The sequence below is a fragment of the Pseudonaja textilis genome, chromosome 1 (assembly GCF_049901715.1).
Source record: "Pseudonaja textilis isolate UNSWEBS1 chromosome 1, rPseTex1.2, whole genome shotgun sequence".
In the NCBI taxonomy this organism is placed as follows: Eukaryota; Metazoa; Chordata; class Lepidosauria; order Squamata; family Elapidae; genus Pseudonaja; species Pseudonaja textilis.
In genome coordinates this window covers 169,745,549-169,767,801 of record NC_141990.1, presented here as the reverse complement: position 1 = coordinate 169,767,801, position 22,253 = coordinate 169,745,549, and the positions used below count along the sequence as shown (strand labels likewise).

Sequence of the window (22,253 nt, the reverse complement as noted above, 5' to 3'; positions counted from 1 at the left end):
CTATGTACTTCTAAAAATGAAATCATCATCTCTTTCTCACCATTAAAGAATTTATTTTTCAGACTGTATTTATTCTATAATTAAATGCTCTATAATCCAAATTCACTTAGGAGTGATTTCTTCAAAATATAAAAATAATTTATAATCAAGGCAACATACAAAAAAGGATATAAAAACCCTCTATCAATAAAACAAGCTTTTTACATTTCCTCTTTTTAATTGACAATAGCCCCATAAGGCACTTTTTAACATACATTTACAAGCTATGAAGGAACAAAAAAAATCACAGGCAGTCTATTTTCTGAATGAACTAATATTGCCCTTCAGAATGAGACAAGGTTAATTGCACAATAAGATCACATGTGCACACACTTATTTTCCCCCCCTGTAAGCACCGGACTTTTCCCCTTCAACTGATAAGAATGAACTTCGGAAAGCTAGTTACTTCAAAAGGAATTCTTTATTGAAAGGAAATGAACCAGGTAGTAGTCAAAGCAGAATCTAAGATGCTTCCAGGCATACAGTAATAGATAAAGAGAGTTAGAACCCCATCCCTTATTCTGATGTGGATTTAGTCAAACAAAGAGACAACATGTTAATTCCCCACCCCTTCTTTTCTGGGAACGTATCTTAGAATAGTTTCCCAGGAAGTTTCTTTCAGAGCTGGAATTTTTATGGTCCCTTCTCCTCTTGCTATCTCTCCAAGAGGTGACAAGTTTCCAGACATCTGGCTCCAGTCCCCAGTTGTATATCATGTGCAAGTTATACAGATTCAATACAAGACTTAAGATATTCAGGTTACATCAAAAAGGATTACTTGTACCAACTCCCCCCTTCTTCTTCCATTGAAGAATGGCAGATACACTGGATCTGACATGTTTCTACCCATTGATGATCTCACCATTAATTTTAATACATAATACATTATGTCTTGTTTTATTTTATTTTAAAAATTTTTATTTTTATTCTGGTCTGTGACAATAATACAAGATTGATGGAAAGCATTATACTTACTTGGGGATTTTTAAAAAGGGCATATTTTTCAATACGTTCAACAAACATCAGTTTGTTTTGACTATCTCTTGTCCAGTTCAGGAGGTTTTCAACTAAATTTTCATGGTCTTCAAAAATCCTCTCTGCATAGTTACGGAAATATAAAACCATTTTAAATTCAAAATCAAGTCATCTAATTTTATAGACTAAAGTCCTTTCCCTAATGTCATATGACAATGCATATTAATGAAAAAGTAAAATTGAAGAACATGTATATTTCATATTTACTAAAGACAGGTAAAAGTCAATTTTCCAATTATATGGTTTCTATAATGCATAAATAAATATATGCACTTTTTACTTGTGAGAACATATTCTACAAACCTATTTTGCATATAAATGAATGTGTGTGTATTCATTATAATAATTTCATGGAAAGAACGTTGTCTTACCTGAACGCTTCTTCTCAGCACGGCGATAGAGAATCCACACATGGGGTAGATACACGTCTTTCTGCCCAGAAACTGAGTCCTTTTTTTTTTTGAACCACACCCCTCTGTCAACTGTCACTTTCCTAGTTCACGACGAAGCGCAGCTATCTGAAGGACTTTTTGGTGGCGTTGGCTCTTCCTATCCTGAATGAGGGACTTGACTGCCTCCGGGGGGAGTAGATTCTCTATCGCTGTGCTGAGAAGAAGCGTTCAGGTAAGACAACGCTCTTTCTCCAGCATGTCGATTGGAGAATACATACATGGGACATACCAAAGCCTGGCTGTCCCTATGGGCAGGAATTGGTCTGGTCCTGAGTCCCCCTATCGACATGCACTCACTGAAGCACCTCCTGTCAAAAGCAGCCTCAGCCAAGGTGAATGTATCCAGCTTATAGTGGCATACAAAGGGAGATGGTGAAGACCATGTCGCCGCCCTGCAAATCTTTTCAATCAAGGCCTGCGTCGCCCAAGCAGCTGTAGTTGCAGCACTTCGAGTAGAATAGGCGGTTAATCATCTGGGGACCGGAATAGACTGTGTCTCATAGGCCTTGGCTATACATGCCCTTATCCAACAGCCTATGGTCAATAAAGTGACCTCTGAACCTAGAGAAGATGTTTGAAATGAGACAAACAGTGATTAAGTTTTGCAGTGAGGTGGAGTTCGTTTGATATATCTACATAGTGCTGTCCTCACGTGCAGTGTGTGCCATTTCTGTTCCAGTAAATGAGAAGGTCCTGCACAGAAGTTTGGCAGCACTATCTCCTGGGCCCGGTGAAACTAGGAGTTGATCTTGGGGATGAAGGAGGGATTTAGACATAGAACCACCCTGTCTGTATAGAAGGTGCAAAGTTCCTCTCTGATGGAGAGAGCAGCCAGCTCTGATATTTGCCTGGCCATTAAAAAGGTAACCTTGAATGACAGGTATCGCAGACTCTTAGACCTAAGTGGCTCAAAAGGTGCTAAGGTGAGGGCATGTAGAACTTTAAACAAGTCCCAAGTTGGGTACCTGTGTACAACAGGTGTTTTCAAGTTAACTACCCCCCCTTAGGAAAGAACGCACTACCAGGTGGTGCACAAGTCCCCATAAGTCAGCACTGAGGACAAGGCAGCCATTTGTCTCCAGATAGTATTAGGGGCTAGCCCCTTGTCTGGACCCTCTTGTAAAAAGTCCAGGATCTGTGGAATGGAGACTGACATGGGGTCCAGGTCCAATCTACTACACCAACTGCAGAATGCCTTCCAAGTAGAGTTTTAAATTCTATTGGTGGAAGGTCTCCTGGAAGCCTGGATTGTATCACCTTCCTTGAAAAGTTGTCCCTCATCAGGATCCTCCTCTCAAGTGGCAGGCGGTCAGTTGGAGCCACTGAGGCTCCGGGTGGACCAAGACCCCCTAGTTGCGGGAGACCCTGTCCCAAGGAATCCTCCAAGGACGGGACACAGATAGGCTGATGAGATCTGCAAACCATGGCCGTCTGAGCCAATGGGAAGCGATGAGCAGTATCCCTGCCTGTTCCACTAAGAGTTTCCTGATCACTTCCGGTATGATGGGAAGAGGAGGGAATGCATATAATAGGGCCCCGGGCCAGGGGCAGCGGAGGGCGTTGACTCCCTCTATTCCAGGTTTTGGAAACCTCATGAAATATCTGGGCAGTTGCGAGTTCAGGTCCAGGATTGGGTGGCCGAATTTTTCACACATTTCCTGGAAGATGTCCCAGTGCAGCTGCCACTTGGAGTAGTCCACCGTGGTCCTTTTGAGAAAATCTGCCTGTACAATTTGTTGCCCCCAAGATGTGCTCTGCCTTGATGGAAAGCAGGTGAGCCTCTTCCCAGAGAAACAGTTGGTTTGCCTCGCGCATGAGGGACCTGGAGTGGGTGCCCCCTTGGTGATTGATGTGCCACATTTGTTGAAACATTGTTCATCATGATCAGTAAGTGTTGTCCCTCTATGGTAGTCTGGAAGTGTCGGAGGGTGAGTTGGATCGCTTGGAGTTCCAGCCAGTTTATGTTGTGTTTCAGGTCTGCCTGAGACAACTGACCCTGCTTCAGCTGCGACTGAAGATGAGCTCCCCATCTGAACAGGCTGGCTTCCAAGGCCAGGGTTCGGCAGCTGGACTCCTTGAACTTTGCTATTGCTGGACACCCACCACCTGAGGGACCCAAGTCTCTCTAATGGTATCCTAACCATCGAGATGGAATTGCTGCCCCCTGCCCTCTGGAATGGTAGCAGAAACCATTGCAGGGTTTGTTAAGTGTGATCGAGCCCAAGGTACTATGGCTATGCAAGAGACCATCTTTCCCAGGAGCTGTGAGAATATGGCCAATGGAACGAATCGTTCCATCCTGATTTGGTTGACTAAGGACTTGATGCTGTCCTGTCGTTCCTGGGAAAGACAGACCTCGAACAGCTTGTTGTCTATAACTGCTCCTAGATGGAGCAGATAAGTAGTTGGTACAAGATGACTCTTTTGAAATAGCTAACACCCAAGAAGATAGGCTCAAGATCCAGATGGATCTTGACAGAGTAGAACACTGGGCTGTATCTAACAAAATGAAATTCAATGTAGAGAAAAGTAAAGTCCTACACTTAGGCAAGAAAAACCAAAAGTACACATATAGACTGGGTGAAACCAGGCTCAATAGCAGTAACTGTGAGAGGGATCTTGGAGTCTTAGTGGACAACCAGCTAAATATGAGCCAGCAGTGTGCAGCAGCAGCCAAAAAAGCCTATGCAATCCTAAGTTGTATTAACAGAGGGATACAATCAAGATCAAGGGAGGTACTAATACCACTCTATAAAGCCTTAGTAAGACTACACCTAGAGTACTGCATCCAGTTTTGGTCACCACATTATAAAAAAGATGTTGAGATTATGGAAAAAGTACAGAGAAGAGCAACCAGGATGATTAAGGGACTGGAGACTAAAACATATGAAGAACGGTTACAGGAACTGGGCTTGGCTAGTCTAGTAAAGAGAAGGATCAGGGGAGATATGATAGCAGTCTTCCAATATTTGAAGGGCTGCCATAGAGAGGAAGGGGTCAAGCTATTTTCTAAAGCGCCTGTAGGCCAGACAAAGAATAATGGATGGAAACTGAACAAGGAGAGATTTAACCTGGAAATAAGGAGAAACTTTCTGACAGTGAGAACAATCAACAAATGGAATACCTTGCTCTCAGAAGTTGTGGGAGCGCCATCACTTGAGACTTTCAGGAAGAGATTGGACTGCCATCTGTCAGAAATGGTGTAGGGTCTCCCACTTGGACGGGGGTTGGACTAGATGACCTACAAGGTCCCTTCCAACTCTGATTATCCGTTAAGTATCTGTTAAATTGACCTAGCTCTTCTGCAGCTGGTCTTCCTAAGCTGAGCTGAAGTAGAAGCTCCCTGGTCTACCTGTTGACAGGAGCTGTTCAGCCATCTTAACAGCCTTACTTCAGCAGGGCGATGCAACCACGCTCTGCTTAGAGACTGCTGCTCTGCTGCTGGTGTTGCTGGGGAGAGCGATTGAGTATTGGCAGCAGGACCAGCGCACTGGGGTAGCCAGCACGCACACTCACCCCTATTCTCAATCATGCAGTCCAAAACAAAGGCTGCTAATGCAGACTGAATCTCTGCAGCAGCCTGAGCCTTTAAAACAAAAGCTGCTAAGCCGGAAGTTAATTATAGGCTTGACAGCCTATAATTATAGGCTTGACAGCTGAAACTCAGCTGTGAAGTGGCAGGGATTTGGCTGGAAGAATCTAGCTGTTAATAGCAAGGCTTTGGCTGCAAAAATTAACTGAGGGCTTCTGAGTCGGCAGAGACCAGCATCTGGAGCCTCTGTAGTGCTTAGACAGTGCTCCGATCTCCCCTCCCTATCCAGGAAGCAGCTTTAAAAAAAAAAAAAGAAAGACAATGTCCAAGCGAATTCAGCTGCTCATCATCTTCTGAAAGATAGTCTATTTGATGATACAAGAAAAAACATTTTCTCCTTAGTCCAACCAAACAGAATACAGGGTGGGACTGGATTCTCCCTTTGGCTCCCCGAGAAGAGGCGTGTCAGGTAGGACCAATGCCCCTTCTCCACTGAGCCGAAGGGGGAATCCAGGATGGGACATACCAAAGCTGGCTGATGGCTTTCCTACAGGTGGGAACTTGACTGGTCGGAGGTCCCCACCTCTACATGAATGCCCTGCAGGATTCATCTTCCAAAGGACACCTCTGCCAAGGCAAAGGAGTCAATTTTATAATGTCTTATGAATGGGGTCACAGACTACCATGTTGCAGCTCTACAAATGTCTGGAACCGATGTCTGCATTGCCCAGGCTGCAATGGTCACTGCACTCCTGGTTGAGTGCACAGTGATTCTCCTGGGCACAGGAAGAGCCTGTAACTCATAGGCTTTTGCAATGCAGGCTCTAAGCCAGAGACCCATGGTAAGAAGGTATCACCCTGCAGCCCAAAGTTGATGGCTGAAAGGAACGAACAGGGCTTCAGTCTTCCTAAAGGAAGAGGTTTGTTTGATGTAAATATGGAGGGCCCTCCTAACATCCAAGGTGCGCCATTTTCTTTCCAGTGCATGGGTAGGCCCTGGACAGAAGTCAGGCAAAATCAACTCCTGTGAATGATGGACTTAGGAATTCACCTTGGGCAGAAAGGTAGGGTCCAACCGCAGAACCACTCTGTCTGGATGAAAAAATGCAAAGGTCCTTTCTGATGGATAAGGCCGATATGCCTGGCTGAAGTTATGGCCATTAAGAATGACACTTTGCATGTGAATAGACGAAGACTGACTTCACGCAAAGGTTCAAATGGGGGAGAAGTCAGTGCCTGCAGGATCCTAGACAAGTCCCAGATTGGGTAACAGTGGATCACTGGTGGCTTCAAATTCGTGGCTCCCCTAAGGAAGGCTTTCACTCTGGGGTGTTGGGCCGGAGTGGTTGAGTCCTTGAATGAAATCACCAAGGCCAAAGCAGCCACTCTCTTCAAGGTATTGGGGGCGAGACTTCTGTCCAAACTGTCCTGCAGGAACTCTGACACATTTGCAACAGAAACAGAAGTGGGTTCCAATTGGTGACTGGCACACCAACCGCAGAAAATCCTCCACGTTGCGTCGTATATTTCATTGTAGAAGGTTTTCTGGCCCCCTGGAAGGTCTGGATGACCCTTCTGGAAAACTTCTCCCATTTCAGGAGCCCCCGCTCAAGCACCAGACAGTCAACCAGAACCAAGCTGGATCTGGATGCTCAAGTGGGCCCTGGCTGAGGGAGATCTTGTGCATGGGAATTCTCCAGGGTCTGGCGCCTGACAGGCCCACCAGGTCGGCGAACCATGGACGCCTGAGCCAGTTAAAGGGCGACCAACAGAACCTCCGCCCTCTCTATCAGTACCATTCTGATTGTCTCCAGAATCAGGGAAAGTGGGGGGGGAAGGCATACAATAGTCCCTGGGGCTACCTGCACCGGAGAATGTTGACCCCTTCTGTTCCCAGTGCTAGAAACTGTGCAAAGAACCTCGGGAGCTGCAAGAGATGGAAAGAGGTCCAAAATCGGACAGCCAAACCATTCCGTCATCTCCTGGAACAGATTGGGATGCAGTCGCCATTCCAACTGATTCCCTGCTCAACCAGTCTGCCTGCACATTGGAAATTCCCAAGATGTGTTCTACTCATAGGGACAACAAGTGCCTCTCTGCCCACCTGCACAATTGAGTCGCCTCCTGCATCAGGGCTCTGGAGTGCCCCCCTGCCAGTTTATGTGGGCCTTGGTGGCCACATTGTCCATGAGGAGAAGTACATGTCTCCCCACCACCTCCTGCCTTAGATCCTTGAGAGCTAAGCGGGCAGCCCTGAGCGCTAGCCCATTTATGTTGTGGGCGAGCTCTTCCCGTGACCACCTCCCCTGGGTAACCTGGACTCCCAGGTGGGCCCCCCAACCATACAGACTGGTGTCAGTAGTAATGGTAATACTCTGGGGCTCCCTGTATGAACATCCCTGATCCATGGCCAGGGACTGCCACCAATGGAGAGAACAAATAACCAGCAAGAGGACACGAACTGTCCTCAGTGAGTCACCCCTGCCCGCCCTCTGGTAGGGGAGCCAGAACCACAGCAGGGTTCGGGCATGGAAGCGGGCCCATGGGGCGATACCGATGCATGATATCATCTTGCTGAGAAGTTGAGACAGCAAGATGATAGGGGCCTCTTTGGATGACAGGATCTGTGATGTGACATCCCTTATACTGTCTTCAGTGAGAGAAAGACCTGACTCGCCAAAGTGTCTATGATAGCCCCTAAATGCAAGAGATGAGTCAATGGGACTAGGTGGCATTTGTTCAGGTTTATCGAAAACCCATGCTCTCGAAGGATCCTGATTGTCGACATCAGATCCTCCTCCACCTGGGGTCAGGATGTCGTCCAAATAGCACTGGATCCTGATGGGTAAGGATCTGAGGTATGCCGCTATGGCCGCCAGGAGCTTGGTAAAAGTCTGTTAGGCCCCTGGTGGAGTCTGACTCTGAGGAAGAAGAGGAACAGCTAACAGGGAGTGGGAGTGTGGCTCCAGAGGTGGTGGAGGAGGCTGGGGAAGGGCAGAGGCCGGCTGAGCAGTCAGAGGAGGATCCAGGCCCATCCTCTATCCATCCTAGGTCATGCAGGGAGGAGAGGATCAGGGAAAAGCGAGGTCTACTCAAGAAGAGATTACCATGATCCTCCTCGTGGTTTGCAGGTGGGAGCTATGTATATAAGTTTGCAACTGTGCAGTTAGAATTGCTGAAGTCAATTAGTGTTCACCTTGAAAGAAGCTTATCTTTGTTGGTGTTCTTCCCATGGACTTTTCTCGGCTATTTTCCTGGAGTTTATAATTAGTTATCTTGGCTTGCTTCAGAACTCTCATCAATGCGGTTTGTTTGGTTTTCTGTTTGCCTCCTTATTTACTTTTGTGACTTTAAACTGTGCCTAATAAAACAGTGAAGTTAAGTTGAAGGCTTTACCGGACTTGAATATATGTTTTGGGTTATTTTGAGAGACTATGGGTCATCACAAAGTCTGTGGGGCTGATTACAGGCTGAATGGGAGAGCCCTGTATTGAAAATGGCAGCCGCCATAGCAAAACCTCAGGAACTGATGGTAGTTGGGGTCTATGGGTACATGGAGGTAGGCCTCTGTCAGGTCTACCAAAGCAAAAAAGTCTCCCTCCCAAAGACCCTCTAGGATGGAGTGGAGGGAGTGTATTTTGAACCTTCAGTATATTAGATGCCTGTTGAGCCCTTTCAGCTTGAGGATTGCTCGCCACCCCCACCCGCGAAGCCTTTGGAATCACAAACAAAATTGAATAAAACCCCTGTCTCTCCTGGTCTCCAGGAACTGGCTGGATGGCCCGAATATCCAGCCTTCAGTGGATCGCCGAGTCAATGAGTCCCTCTTTGAGGGGTCCCTGGAGACGGGGCAGCACACAAAGGCTCTGGAGGAAAGAAACTCCAGGGAGAGACCTGACCGTAAAGTTGTCAGGATCCAAGCATCTGTTGTAGTCTGTTCCCACCTCTGCCAGAACAGCCCCAGATGGCCCCCTATGGGAAAAGTGGCTTGGATGTCACTTGTTGCGTCTAAAAGGTCTGTTGGAATCCCGAAAAGATCGTTTGCCTTCTTGCCTCTGATGCCCTTGGCGGCAAAGGCTGGTCTATTGGCCTGAGACAAGGATCTTTGGAAGAAGGGCCTACTTTGATGGGGAAGGCCTGTCCCAGCTTCCCCGTTTAAAGGAAAGCTTCCTGTAGCAGGCCAGATACCTGTTATCAAAGTGCCTCCCATGGGAGGGCAAGCTCCTTTGCTTGTCCCTGGCCTCCATTAAAAAGGGATCCAGGGCCTCCTCAAAAAGCCTCTCTCCCTTAAAAGGAGCTGACGCCAGCTTCCATTTGTTTCTGGTGTCCATCTGCCAATTTCTTAGCCAGAGGAGCCTACGTGCTGTTACAGATGAGGCCATGTCTCTGGAAGAAAATTTGGCTGATGTGATTTTGGCAGTTGTCAATTGAGCTGCGGCTTTTATCTTATTCAAGTCCTTATGCACCCTGAGGTCCTCAGGTAGGATTCTGCTCTGCAACTGCCTCAGCCACCGCAAAGAGGCCCGTGTGAAGAAAGACACAGTCGTGGCTGCTCTGATGGCCCAAGCATCAGCTCGATGAGCTCTGCGGAGCACCATCTCTTCCTTCCGGTCCTCCGCCTTTAAAATGTCCTCAGCATCACTGGGCCATCTACCTTTGGCACCTCAATAATTGCAAAAGATCTTTGTCCACATTAAATAAGGTAGACTCTGACCCACTGGGGCAAGTGTACACCCCAGGGGATTCCCACTGTCTTTAAATCACATTCAAAAACATCTGGGGCACAGGCACAGCGTCCACCACTGATGTTTTCTCAGTGAATAGGTAATCTTCCCCTCTGGGGGAAGTGTCCTTTTAAAGATGAGCCATGCTCCTAGCCTTAACCAGCAGAGTCTTTAAGAGAATTGGTTGGAAAAGGTCCTTAAAGGAGGGGGGACCTGCTACCTCCGACTCCTCTTCCGAAAAGTCCCTCTCTGGAAGGAGGTCCCTTTCGGAGACATAAGACTGGCGTCTTTCTGATGGGGATGCAGAACAATCTCTGTAGTAGATCAGCTACTCTGCAGAAGCCTGGCCATGCCCGAGGAATGCCTCTGTTAACGTCCAAACAAGACAGCTGCTGCAGCTGGTTGACTGCTGCCTGAAATTCTTGTCTAATTGTTTGGGGGGCTCTCATGAAGGATGGTATCTCTTGCATGTGGGCTTCCTCAGGCCGCAATCCAGCTGCTGTGGGGGTAAAGGTGGCTTCAGGCACAGCTCTGGTTCCGCTGGAGGCTTGACTCCCCGATGCAGTAATTAAAAATCCTTGTGATGGCTCAGAAACATTATGAGTGGCTTCTGCTCTGATTTGGGGGTTTCCCTGCACATCCTGAGTACTTGAGCCACCAGGAGACCAGGCAGTCAAATATTGTCTATCTGCCAATTGGTCTTGCTGCCTGCCATATTGTGGGATCAGAGGAGAGATGGCCCTGTTTTCAGCCATCTTGGAGTCTCTCACAGCCTTATCAAACTCTTTATTCAGGGCTTTCTGTCTACGCCTGGCCTGCCTATCCTGTGCCCTAGAGGGTCTTTTAGGGGCTAGGGCCCTAGCTCTGATCCTAGCTGCTGCCTCTAGTCCAGCAGACCTGGACTTAGTTGATCCCCTTGCAGCTCTCTCTCTACTCTGCTGAGGAGCTGATAATTCCTTATCAGCTCCCCTGGCTGCCATTTTGAGCCCACCAAAAATAACTGTCACTGACAGAGAGAAAAGGAAAAGGGGCAAAATAAAAATAAATTTTATTTGGTCTAAACGTCGGAAATGACTGCCGATGTCAAAAAGGGGCAGAAGCACCTTGCGGTTGTTGTGGCTAGCACAAATAAGAATGGACCGGGAGTTAAATAAGACACCGACTCCCGCCCCCACAGCCTGGGCCACACAGGCTCTCAGGGGCACCTCCAACCAAAATTCCACCAACAAACCACAGAAACCAGCCCACCCGCAAATAAAGTTTAAAAATTAATCAAAAAAATGTGGAAAAAGCACAAAAAAACAAGTGGCTAAACCGGTGAGCTAGCTGTCAAACCTGTTCTAAGACTCTCTAAGAAAAAAGTCTCAATCCAGGGGGTGAAGATTCTTCCACAATCTAAACTATTCAGAGTCCTTTAAGGGTGGTCTGAACATGCTGAGACTGAGTGAAGAACTGGGGACTGTTACCGTGGGGTGGGTGTCCTCAGTTTTTCAACTCAGTCTGCAGAGCTATGAGACTAGAGACTACCCAGCCTGGATTCTCCCTTTGGCTCAGTGGAGAAGGAGACAGTCTCTGGGCAGAAAGGCATGTATCTACCCCATGTGTGGATTCTCCAATCGATGTGCTGGAGAATTAGGAGGCTACAATTTCAATCATGGATGAAGTCTAACTCCATGGTTCTGATTTTGCTTACTTTTATCCTGCAATCTAAAATCAATACAGATTTGTTTTATGTACCAATGGAATGAATTATCACTCCATTATTGTGAAAAATATAAAGATTTTTTTTTCAAAAGGGGAATAAACTACTCATATATACGAGTACTGAAAAAGATATCTTACAGGTACTGTATATTCTTATTGCAAATAGTGTATTTTTAATACGTTCAATTTAATTCTATGAAAGGAAATAAACTATAATAATAACAAAACCAACAGATTTTAAAACACGTCCCAATATTTAAGTAGAATACTAAAAATCTTTGTATATAAAAAGATGAAAACCAATTATATACTAAAGCTATAACGCAAAGGTTCTATCTACAAGGGTATTTTTAACAGGCTCGAAGTAGAAAGAACACCAACTTTTTGTAATAAATATGCTGTTGATTTTTAAATAAAAATGTGGATAAAACATGTACAGGTAAAAGTATTATGGTATATGAAGCATGTAAATATATCTGTATCCAATTTAATATCTTTCTCAAGTAAAACCAAACCTTGACTATTTTATTATTGTATTTCTGGTTTGGTCTACTGAAAGCTTGTGGTTAAGTAATCAAAGTGGTAACACCAAAATATTATAGAAGTTTTAGCAAACCCAGGACTTCCAGAATTATAAAAGGATCTTTACAAAAAGTTCCAAGCAAAGAAAAGTCTTCCCCAAGCAATCCAGCTACCTAAAGGAAGACACATACATATACACACAACCAGGAAACAAGATCATACATTATAAAAATTCCATAACAATTTGGTACTGTCAAGAAATCTGAATTACTAACCCATTTGTAATTCAGAGATTGTTTCTACCAAGGACCAGTCTAAGCTAAATCCACAATGTGATTTGTCCATCAAGTTGTCTAACACTTGTCTTACAGTCTGTCGTTCATCTACCATCATTGTCTTTGAGCTGTCATCAGACATGTGGACTCTTATCACAAGCTGTAGCAGAAATAAAGGAGAAGGCATTAAACTCTGATGAAATTTTGAAATAAAATTTCTACTCATTACAGATAGTCCTTACTGAATGACCACTCATTCATCAAGTGTTCAAAGTTACAATGACACTGAATGAGGGAGACTTACGATGGGTCCTCATATTTGAGGCTGTCACAATGTTCATAGGATGATGTTTTGGGAATTTGGCAACTACTTCATAATTATGATGTTGCAGGTCCAGAACCATGTGATTGCAATTCATGACCTTCACTGCAAAGTCAGTGAGGAAGCTGGCAGAAGGTTGCAAATGACGATTATGTGAGCACAATCTGCAACCATATGGAATTTGTCTAATTAAGACAATTGGGATTGCTGCAGCTGCTGTTGTCAGTGTGATCATGTGACATCATGGTTTATGACTGCGTTGCCAGTCCCAGTTATTACTGTTAAGCAAGGGTTTTACTAGATTCTAATAATTTTCAATGATATGATTTTTACATGAGTAGTAAGTATAATTTAACATTTCCAACTCTTGTTAGTTTTGAGATGATTCTACCCTTAACTTTTACCCCTATCTTTGTGGATCCCTTAGATGCCCTGCAAAGATACCCTGAGGCTCATGCTGATTAGGAGCCATGCAGGAGTTAAACAGAAACTGAGATAGGGTGAATAGATATAACTGGATACAACCCACATCCTGGAATCATTAAAAGGGAACTTTCTGTTGCTGTAATCCAAGTTAATATGTTAACACTGCTTGCTAACTAGAATTGCAGTGCAAAATAAATTGTAGAACTAGAAATATAACCTAAAAACAAGCATTTTAATGCCACATATTTTCCTCAGTAGGAACTAATTGTTTGTAATGACTTTAAAATATATTAAGCAAAATATATTAACTTACCTTTTTAACTTGTGCTTCTTTAATCTTCTCTAAAGCAACCCTGATCTTTTCAGCCTTCAATTTGGCAGCCTGTTCTTCCTATGGAAAATAATTTTTGCTTTAACTCTGAGCGGTATATGTGGACTGGACATACATACATAAATATCAATAATATATCAATGCTTTTCCCATCTTCCCCAATTATATTCTCCAATAGAATACTTCAAAGAAAGAAAGTAAAGACAAAAGACAGAATTCTATGAAGTGCATTTCTACTGTACCACTTCATTCTACTGACTATTCAAAAAGGTATCACATGTTAATCTAATATTTACAGGAAACTTCCCATCATTTTAGAATATTATATTCTAAAAGTATGTGCCATTCAAACACACCTGTTTGAGCTCATGAATTTTTCAGTATAGTAACATTTACTAGATGCTGCCTTTTCTATTCTCATGAAAACTTCTGAATTTTTTCCTAGCTCCCTGTAGCTGCCGCCTGCCTCTTCACGTTCTGTCCAATTAATAGCAAAAAAGGGAACAGCTGGCAAAAGAAATGTTCATCGGAAACATAGTAATTTTCAATGAAACTAACGAGTAAATGGATAAGAGCAAAGATAAATGAGGCCTGAAACAGTATCTAATAAACAATTACAAAGGAAACCACATTCTGGAGGTGGGGCAAAAGCTCATCATATATCCAATATAAAAAGGACTTCACGTAGTTTGAAAACAAAGATTAGAGAAAGAGTTCTGTAGTATAAATCTTGTATGGGCTCAAATGGAAAAAATATTCCCAACAATTCAGCACATTGTATAGAAAATAAAAATATCTTAGATTGCAAATGAAGTTTTCTCACCTGGTTTTTTTAAAGCAAAATCACATACCCAAACTTTAATATATGAATCAATCATACTTTTACTATGGATGTATCAAACATGATTTTATGGTCAATTTCTAAAAAAGACAACCACTTTTCATTAATAAAATGTGCTAAAATAAATGTAGTTTTATTTATTAAATACCCATCCTAGTGATTTCACAACTGTCCAGAAATTTTACAGTCTTATTTTAAATCACAAGCATAAATATTCTAAAATCTCCTAATATATTTTAAAATAATAGAATCATAGCATCTACTGGTTACATCCTTTCCACCTTAGATATATTTTTCAAATAAAAAATGTATCACTTTATAATATATCCAATCCTTGTGTTTCATATTCTCATGTTTACTCTGACTATATGACTGAGTATAAAGTCTTCAATGACTTCATCTGATTATACATTTTGACCTGGATAAAGTTAATCAGAGTAGATAAATATTTGGATAAAGCATGTAAAGAATGCACAGAGCAGTAAATAAATAATATTGGCAATTTTGGCAGATAGAACAAATATCTCCAATTATTTATATGTGTATATTAAGTCACAGAGTCACATCCTTTTATCAATTTGTCCTTCTTACTGAAACAAATTATAAATCAGGAAATGCACAAATATCAAGCAGCAGCAGCAGGGAAAATTATAATGAACTATGAAAATAATTTCAAATCTATATTATGGATCTTCATCATGGATAACATTGTATGTTTGTTTAAGATAAGAAAGAAATTCAGAAAATAGTGTAGATTTGCAAATTAAAAAATTGTAAAGAAAAACACAAAACTGTCAGTATCAATGTCTCAACATAGAGCTGAATATTATTAGATAACTCCCCTAAAGCCTATTTCTGTGACAATGAACAAAGTGCAAAGAAAGTTTTATTTTTGATGCTTTTAGTTGGAAAGAATGGAGTATAACTTTAAAAGAAGCGGCAATAACAGGATTAAAATACAAATATTAAAAATAAAGGAACAGCCCATCTTTGCTAATTTTATCCCCAATTCTTTAATAGTCAGAATTAAATCCAGTCCTTAATTGTTGCAGAGGAATGGTTTGATCTAGTGGTTAAGGCACCAGGCTACAAAGCGGGAAAGGGTAAGTTCAAGTCTCCACTTAGCCTTGAAAGCCAGCTGGGTAACTTTGGGCCAGTCCCTCTCTCTCAGCCCAATCAATCTCACAGGGTTGTTGTTGTGGGGAAAATAGGAAGAGGAAAGTATGTTGGAAATTTTTGCCACCTTGAGTTATTCGTAAAAAATAAAGGTAGGATACAAATAAATAAGTAAAATAAAAATAAACTGGATATGAAGTAACACTAGCCATCATTTCTCCATCAGTATCTACTGTAATTCATTTTAACACAATTGAAGCAATACATGTTTGTTGCTGACATTTCAAAGTCCTACCAATGAATCATTGGAAACCATTTAAATATTTATATTCAGACTAGTGGGGTAACAATATTTTGATAAGAATAGCTTCTTCTGGTGAACAGTTTCTACTCCTTTCACTTTGGAGTGATTTCTTCAAAATTATAAAAATAATTTAGAATGAAAAAGTAGGAACAATTGTGGGATTTTTTTGTAGTGATTGAATTGTGAATAAAAAGAAGCCATGTATGCAGAGTGAATTTACCACCAACGCAATATTTTAAGTTTCTTGTGATAATTTGAGACTATTTTTTACACATTAAAGAACAAAACGTTTAATTGAAAAAAACCTGTTCTATTTTATCTTAAAATAATATTGATTAGTAAAACTAACTAGCCAGCACAATAATATTAGCCCAATTTAAAAGTTGGTAACTATTCTTCAAACATTTATAATAATTTAATTTGGGATCAATCAGTTCATAATGACTTAATAAGTGCATGCCTTTGCTTGATACTACAATCATTATTACCTTTTTGATGGAAATAAGTCTGAAAAAAACCTGGCTATAATTGCTTTAAATTCTATGTACTTCTAAAAATGAAATCATCATCTCTTTCTCACCATTAAAGAATTTATTTTTCAGACTGTATTTATTCTATAATTAAATGCTCTATAATCCAAATTCACTTAGGAGTGATTTCTTCAAAATATAAAAATAATTTATAATCAAGGCAACATACAAAACCCTCTATCAATAAAACAAGCTTTTTACATTTCCTCTTTTTAATTGACAATAGCCCCATAAGGCACTTTTTAACATACATTTACAAGCTATGAAGGAACAAAAAAAATCACAGGCAGTCTATTTTCTGAATGAACTAATATTGCCCTTCAGAATGAGACAAGGTTAATTGCACAATAAGATCACATGTGCACACACTTATTTCCCCCCCCCCGTAAGCACCGGACTTTTCCCCTTCAACTGATAAGAATGAACTTCGGAAAGCTAGTTACTTCAAAAGGAATTCTTTATTGAAAGGAAATGAACCAGGTAGTAGTCAAAGCAGAATCTAAGATGCTTCCAGGCATACAGTAATAGATAAAGGGAGTTAGAACCCCATCCCTTATTCTGATGTGGATTTAGTCAAACAAAGAGTTAATTAACAAATGTTAATTCCCCACCCCTTCTTTTCTGGGAACGTATCTTAGAATAGTTTCCCAGGAAGTTTCTTTCTGAGCTGGAATTTTTATGGTCCCTTCTCCTCTTGCTATCTCTCCAAGAGGTGACAAGTTTCCAGACATCTGGCTCCAGTCCCCAGTTGTATATCATGTGCAAGTTATACAGATTCAATACAAGACTTAAGATATTCAGGTTACATCAAAAAGGATTACTTTGTACCAACTTCCCCCTCCCCTTTTTCTTCCATTGAAGAACGGCAGATACACGGATCTGACATATTGCCCTCAAAAATTTGAAAAATCCACCTGGAAGACATAAAACATGTGTTACATTTACAACTTAGGGTGGTTTGTGAGGGTATTTCAGGTGGAACTTCCTTGGCAATGGGAGTGCTTTTACATGTCGTTTGGCTTCCCACTTGTTTTCTGAGGAGGGAAGTTGTTTCCAAGCTACTAGGTATTGTGTGGATCCACGGTGAGCGCGTGAATCAAGGATATCTTTAATTTCAAAATGTTGTTCCCCATGTATCATAATGGGAGTTGGAGGTGTGGGAAGGGGTGGTCTAAGGTTTGAAGTGATCTCTGGTTTGAGTAGGCTACAGTGAAATACTAGATGAACCTGTCTAAGTGTTTTGGGAAGTAGAAGCTACAGTAACAGGATTAATAATTCTGGAGATGGAAAATGGTCCAATTAATTTAGGTCCCAGTTTCTTAGAGGGTTGCAATGATTTTAGGAATTTTGTAGACAAATATACATGGTCTCCAACTTTGAACGCTTTAGGATCACAGCATTTTTTGTCCGCTTGAGCTTCAAAAGCCCCTCTAGCCTCTTGTAAGGCTAGTCTGATCACTGGCCAAGTGGTTTGCAAATTAATTATCCACTCCTTAAGGGAGGGAATTTCAGGTTCCTTGTTAGGTAGCTCTGGCATGGGGTTGAATTCTTGGCCTGTGGCTACCTGGAATGGGGTGAAACTAGTGCTGCTGTGGACCGAGTTGCTGTATGCTACCTCTGGAAAAGGAAGAAGGTCAGTCCAAGTGTCCTGTTGGTAATTAATAAAGCATCTTAAAATATTGTTCTAACACGCTATTAGCTTCCTCTGTCAAGCCATTAATTTCCAGATAATTGGATGAGGACAACCCCTGGGTGGAGCCTAATAGGTTTAAAAATGCCCGCCAAAATGTGGATGTGAATTGTACACCCTTATCTGAGATAATCCATTGGGGAGGTCCATGGAGGCGATAAACGTGTACTTGCCAATGCCTTGGCTGTTGGGATCCTTTGGCAGGGTACAAAATGAACTTGTTTTGAAAAAAGATCAGTTACAACCCAAATAACACTATTTCCTGCACTTTCAGGGAGCTCCACTATAAAGTCCATAGAGATCTCTTTACAGGGTGCTGAAGGTTCTGCCACTTTTTGTAAAAGTCCAGGAGATTTTCTTTGTCTTCTTTTTGCAGCAGCACAGTTTGGCAGCTAGCAACATAGTTTTCAATATCCTTTTGGAGAGATGGCCACCAAAATTGTCTTTTAATGAGGTGCAGAGTTTTTACAAATCCAAAGTGTCCTGCTATTTTTGAGTCGTGGCATCGTTTCATGAGGTCCATCCTCTCGCTGGCAGGGACATAAAGTTTGTTTTCTACCCAGGCTAGACCATCTTTGAGTAAGCAAATGTTTTTGTTAGCCTGGAGCCAGTCGTCCTTAAGTAGTGCCTCCTTAAATATTGAAGTTGTTGCATTGTCAGTCAGTGATTCTTTCTTCTCTTGTGCCTGGGTGATTACTTTGGCTGCAAGTTGGGTTGGTTGGATCATGGGTTTTATAACTTCAATCTTTTTGCTGTGTATTGGGGTTTCCTGGACAGGGCATCTGCCAAGAAATTGTTTCCCTCTGGGAGATATTTGAGAGTGAAATTAAACCGTTTAAAATATTGGGCCCACTGTACATGTTTTAGTGAGAGTTTCCATGGATTTTTATCCATCAGATAAAAATCCATCAGATTTTTATAATCAGTCCAGACTTCAAAGGGGATTTGATTCCCTTCTAGGAAATGTCTCCATGTGAGGAGTACCCATTGCACAGCATATGGCTCTTTCTCCCATATGGCCCATCTTTGTTCAGTTCCTGTCAGTTTCTTGGAAGTATAAGCACATGGTTGCAACTGTCCACGTTCATTCTTTTGGAGTAAAACTGCTCCAACTGCTACATCGCTAGCATCTGCTTAGATGACAAAAGGTTGTTCAGGGTCTGGGTGTTTCAGGATTGGTTCTGCTGAGAACAGTTGTTTAAGTTTTTCAAGTGCTGCTTGGCATTCCATCGTCCAGATAAGGGATTGCCTTGGCTTGGGTTTCTCCTCCCCTTTCGTTTTTAGTAAGTTTGTGATGGGGAGGGCGATATTCACAAAAGCTGGAATGAATTGGTGGTAAAAGTTTGCAAAACCCAGGAAGTTTTGCAGTTGTTTGCGAGTATGGGGTGGCTCCCAATCGATGACAGCTTTTACTTTTTGTGGGTCCATCTCTATTCCCTCATGGGATATTCTATATCCCAGGTAGTCAATTTTTTCTTGATGGAATTCACATTTAGAGAGTTTTGCATATAGTTTGGCATTTTGGAGTTTTGTGAGAACTGCTTGGAGTAACTGGATGTGCTCTTCTTTTGTTTCGGTGTAGATTAAAATATCATTGAGATAAACTAGAACCTCTTTGTACAAAAAATCATGGAGAGTTTCATTATTTAATTGCATAAACATGGCAGGTGCTCCTTATAATACAAAAGGGAACACTTTAAATTGGTAGCATCCCAGTGGGGTGTTAAAAGCCGTCTTCCACTCATCCCGTTCCCTTATTCTGATGCGGTAGTATGCCTCTCGTAGGTCTAACTTTGAAAAAAAAAATTCCTTTAGAGAGGTGGGCCAGCATGTCCTTCACGAGGGGGAGTGGGTACATATTCTCCACCCTGATGGTATTTAAGAGTTTTGTAATCCACTCATAGACACAAAGAGTCACCTTTCTTTTCGCAGAATAATACTGGGGCTGCTATTTTTGGTTGGGTAGGTTTGATGAACCCCCCTTTTAGATTTTTATTGATAAATGTTCTGAGTTCTTTTAGTTCTCTGGGGGACATGCAGTACATTTTCGGTTTTGGAAGTTTAGCCCCTGGTAGGATTTCAATGGCGCAGTGAGGTGGGCACATCAGAAGGCTCCTCGCTAAATACTTGGGCTAAATCCTGGTACTCTTTGGGGATGTTAATAGGTTCAGCCAGCTGGCCAACCATGGCTGGTTCTCTGTTCTCTTTCTTCTTCTTTCTTCTGGGCTGTTTGCAAATGCTACATGTTTCTGGAAATGTACGGTTCCTCTCTTCCAGTTTATTTTTGGATTCCATTTCCATAGCCATGTGAGTCCTAGGACTAGTGGCCCTCCCATTCCTGGTGATACAATGAATGTGAGCATCTCACTATGGTTCCCAAGTCATAGTTTTAATGGTTCTGTGGTAAAACTGGCTGGCTCCCCCCCCCCCCCCTTGATATAGTTCCTTCTAATTGGCAGAAAGTGATGGGATTTTCCATTTTCCTTAGTTGGATTCTCAATTTCTCTGCTAGGGTGGGGTTTATTAGGCATCAGGGGCATTCCGAATCCAGTAACACTGCAACTTCCTCCCCCTTCCCTCGGCTGGAGATAAACAGTCTTTGGGGTAGAGTGGGTTGCTTACCAGCAGATTGTCTTCCAGATCGCTTTCAGACTGGCTCAGGTCTCCTTGGGACATTGGGGATTCTTCCTCTGGGTTGGGGGGGAACGAAAACCTCACAGCTTCTCAGGCCAGTTTCTTTTCCTCGAGGGTTGGATTTTCCAGGTTTCCCCCCTGATGGGTGGTCTGGCTTTCTGTCAGGGGTTTTTGAACGGCATTCTGCTGCGTGGTGTCCCTCTTTTCCACGCTTAAAGCAGCCAGCTGGTCTTGGAGTCATGGTGGTTTGGGGTTTGAAAAATTTCCACTTTCCCTGGGGTGGGGATCTTCTCCAAACTCGGCCACTGCGGTACTGGTTACAGGTCATGTCTATCTCTGCCTCCTCTGCCATCAGGTACCATTCATGCAGGAGGTTTGGAGCCCCACTGGCTAGGCAGGCAGTGTACAGGTTATCATTGAGTCCATCTTTGAACAGACTAGGATATCTTCTGGCCAGTCGACTCAGTCGGCCAGGTCACGGAATTCCTCGGTGTACTCAGCTACCGGGCAATAGCCTTGCTTTACGACTCTAATGCGGTTGCAGGCTTTTCTGTCAGCGAGGGGGTCTTCAAAGTGGTGGCGTAGGGTTGTCATGAATCGATTGAGGTTCCTCAGTTCTGGGGTGTTAACATTGTGGAGAGTCACCATCCATCTGGCTGCTGCCCCTTCTAGTGCCAGGGTGACGACTTGCACTCGGGCCCCCTGGGTCGGGAAATTCCGCCTGTATTCTTGCAAGTAGGTGAGGACTTGCATCAGGAAGAATCCCAGTTTCTGGGGGTCCCCATTGAATTTTACCCCCAAGAATGGGACCTTTCTCTGCAGTTGTATGTCTCTGGGTTGGCCAGGGTTAATCCCCTGCTCTGGAGTGGCAAGGGGTCGGATACCTGGTATGGCTGCTGGTCCTCCAGCTTGCTCCATTGCTTGATCATTCTCAGCTGGATCAGTGGTGACTGCTGGAGTTCTCTCAATTTCTGGTTTCTCGCTCTCCTTCACTGGCGGCCTGGTTCATTCCGCACATTGAGGCCCTCCATGGCTTCCCTCACGAGGCAATTTATGTACAAAGGAAAAAAAAAATCCTCTCCGGGTTGACCTCCATTGCAGATTCTGTTTTATGTAAGCACCGGACTTGTCCCCTTCAACAGATAAGAATGAACTTCTGAAAGCTAGGTACTTCAAAAGGAATTCTTTATTGAAAGGAAGTGATCCAAGTACTAGTCAAAGCAGAATCTAAAATGCTTCCAGGCATAGAGTAATAGATAAAGGGTGTTAGAACCCCTCCCCTTATTCTGATGTGGACAAACAAAGAGACATGTTAACACCCCCCACCCCGTTTTCTGGGAACTATCTTAGAAAAGTTTCCTAGGAAGTTTCATTCAGAGCTGGACTTTTTATGGTCCCTTCTTCTCTTGCTATCTCTGAGGTGACAAGTTTCCAGACATATGGCTCCAGTTCCCCAGTTGTATATCATGTGCAAGTTATACAGATTCAATATAAGAGTTAAGATTTTCAGGTTACATCAAAAAGGATTATTGTACCAACTCCCCGCCCCCCACTTTTTCTTCCATTGACGAATGGCAGATACATGGATCTTACATCCCCATACAATGTAATTTGATAAACTGGAACAAACATAGTTGCAAAAAATGAATTAATGCAAATGAAATATTGCTCTTTCTATTCAAGCACTGCTTAAATCTGAGTACCGTATAATATAATATAAATGTGCAATATAAGCACATTTTTTTGCTCCCTGGAGTTTTTACTTTTTCCTGATTC

At 42.7% G+C, this 22,253-nt stretch overlaps 1 protein-coding gene across 2 annotated transcripts in view; it reads right to left on the bottom strand.

Moving 5' to 3' along the window:
* Positions 1-22,253, bottom strand: part of RAPH1 (Ras association (RalGDS/AF-6) and pleckstrin homology domains 1) — a 73,421-nt gene that overhangs the window by 16,677 nt on the left and 34,491 nt on the right. For both annotated transcript variants that reach the window (XM_026696750.2, XM_026696751.2), the window contains 3 exons: positions 13,345-13,422; positions 12,284-12,443; positions 1,015-1,136 (listed from right to left, as the gene is read on the bottom strand). In XM_026696750.2, the coding sequence (XP_026552535.1) occupies positions 1,015-1,136; positions 12,284-12,443; positions 13,345-13,422 (360 nt within the window). The remainder of the gene's footprint in view (positions 1-1,014; positions 1,137-12,283; positions 12,444-13,344; positions 13,423-22,253) is intronic.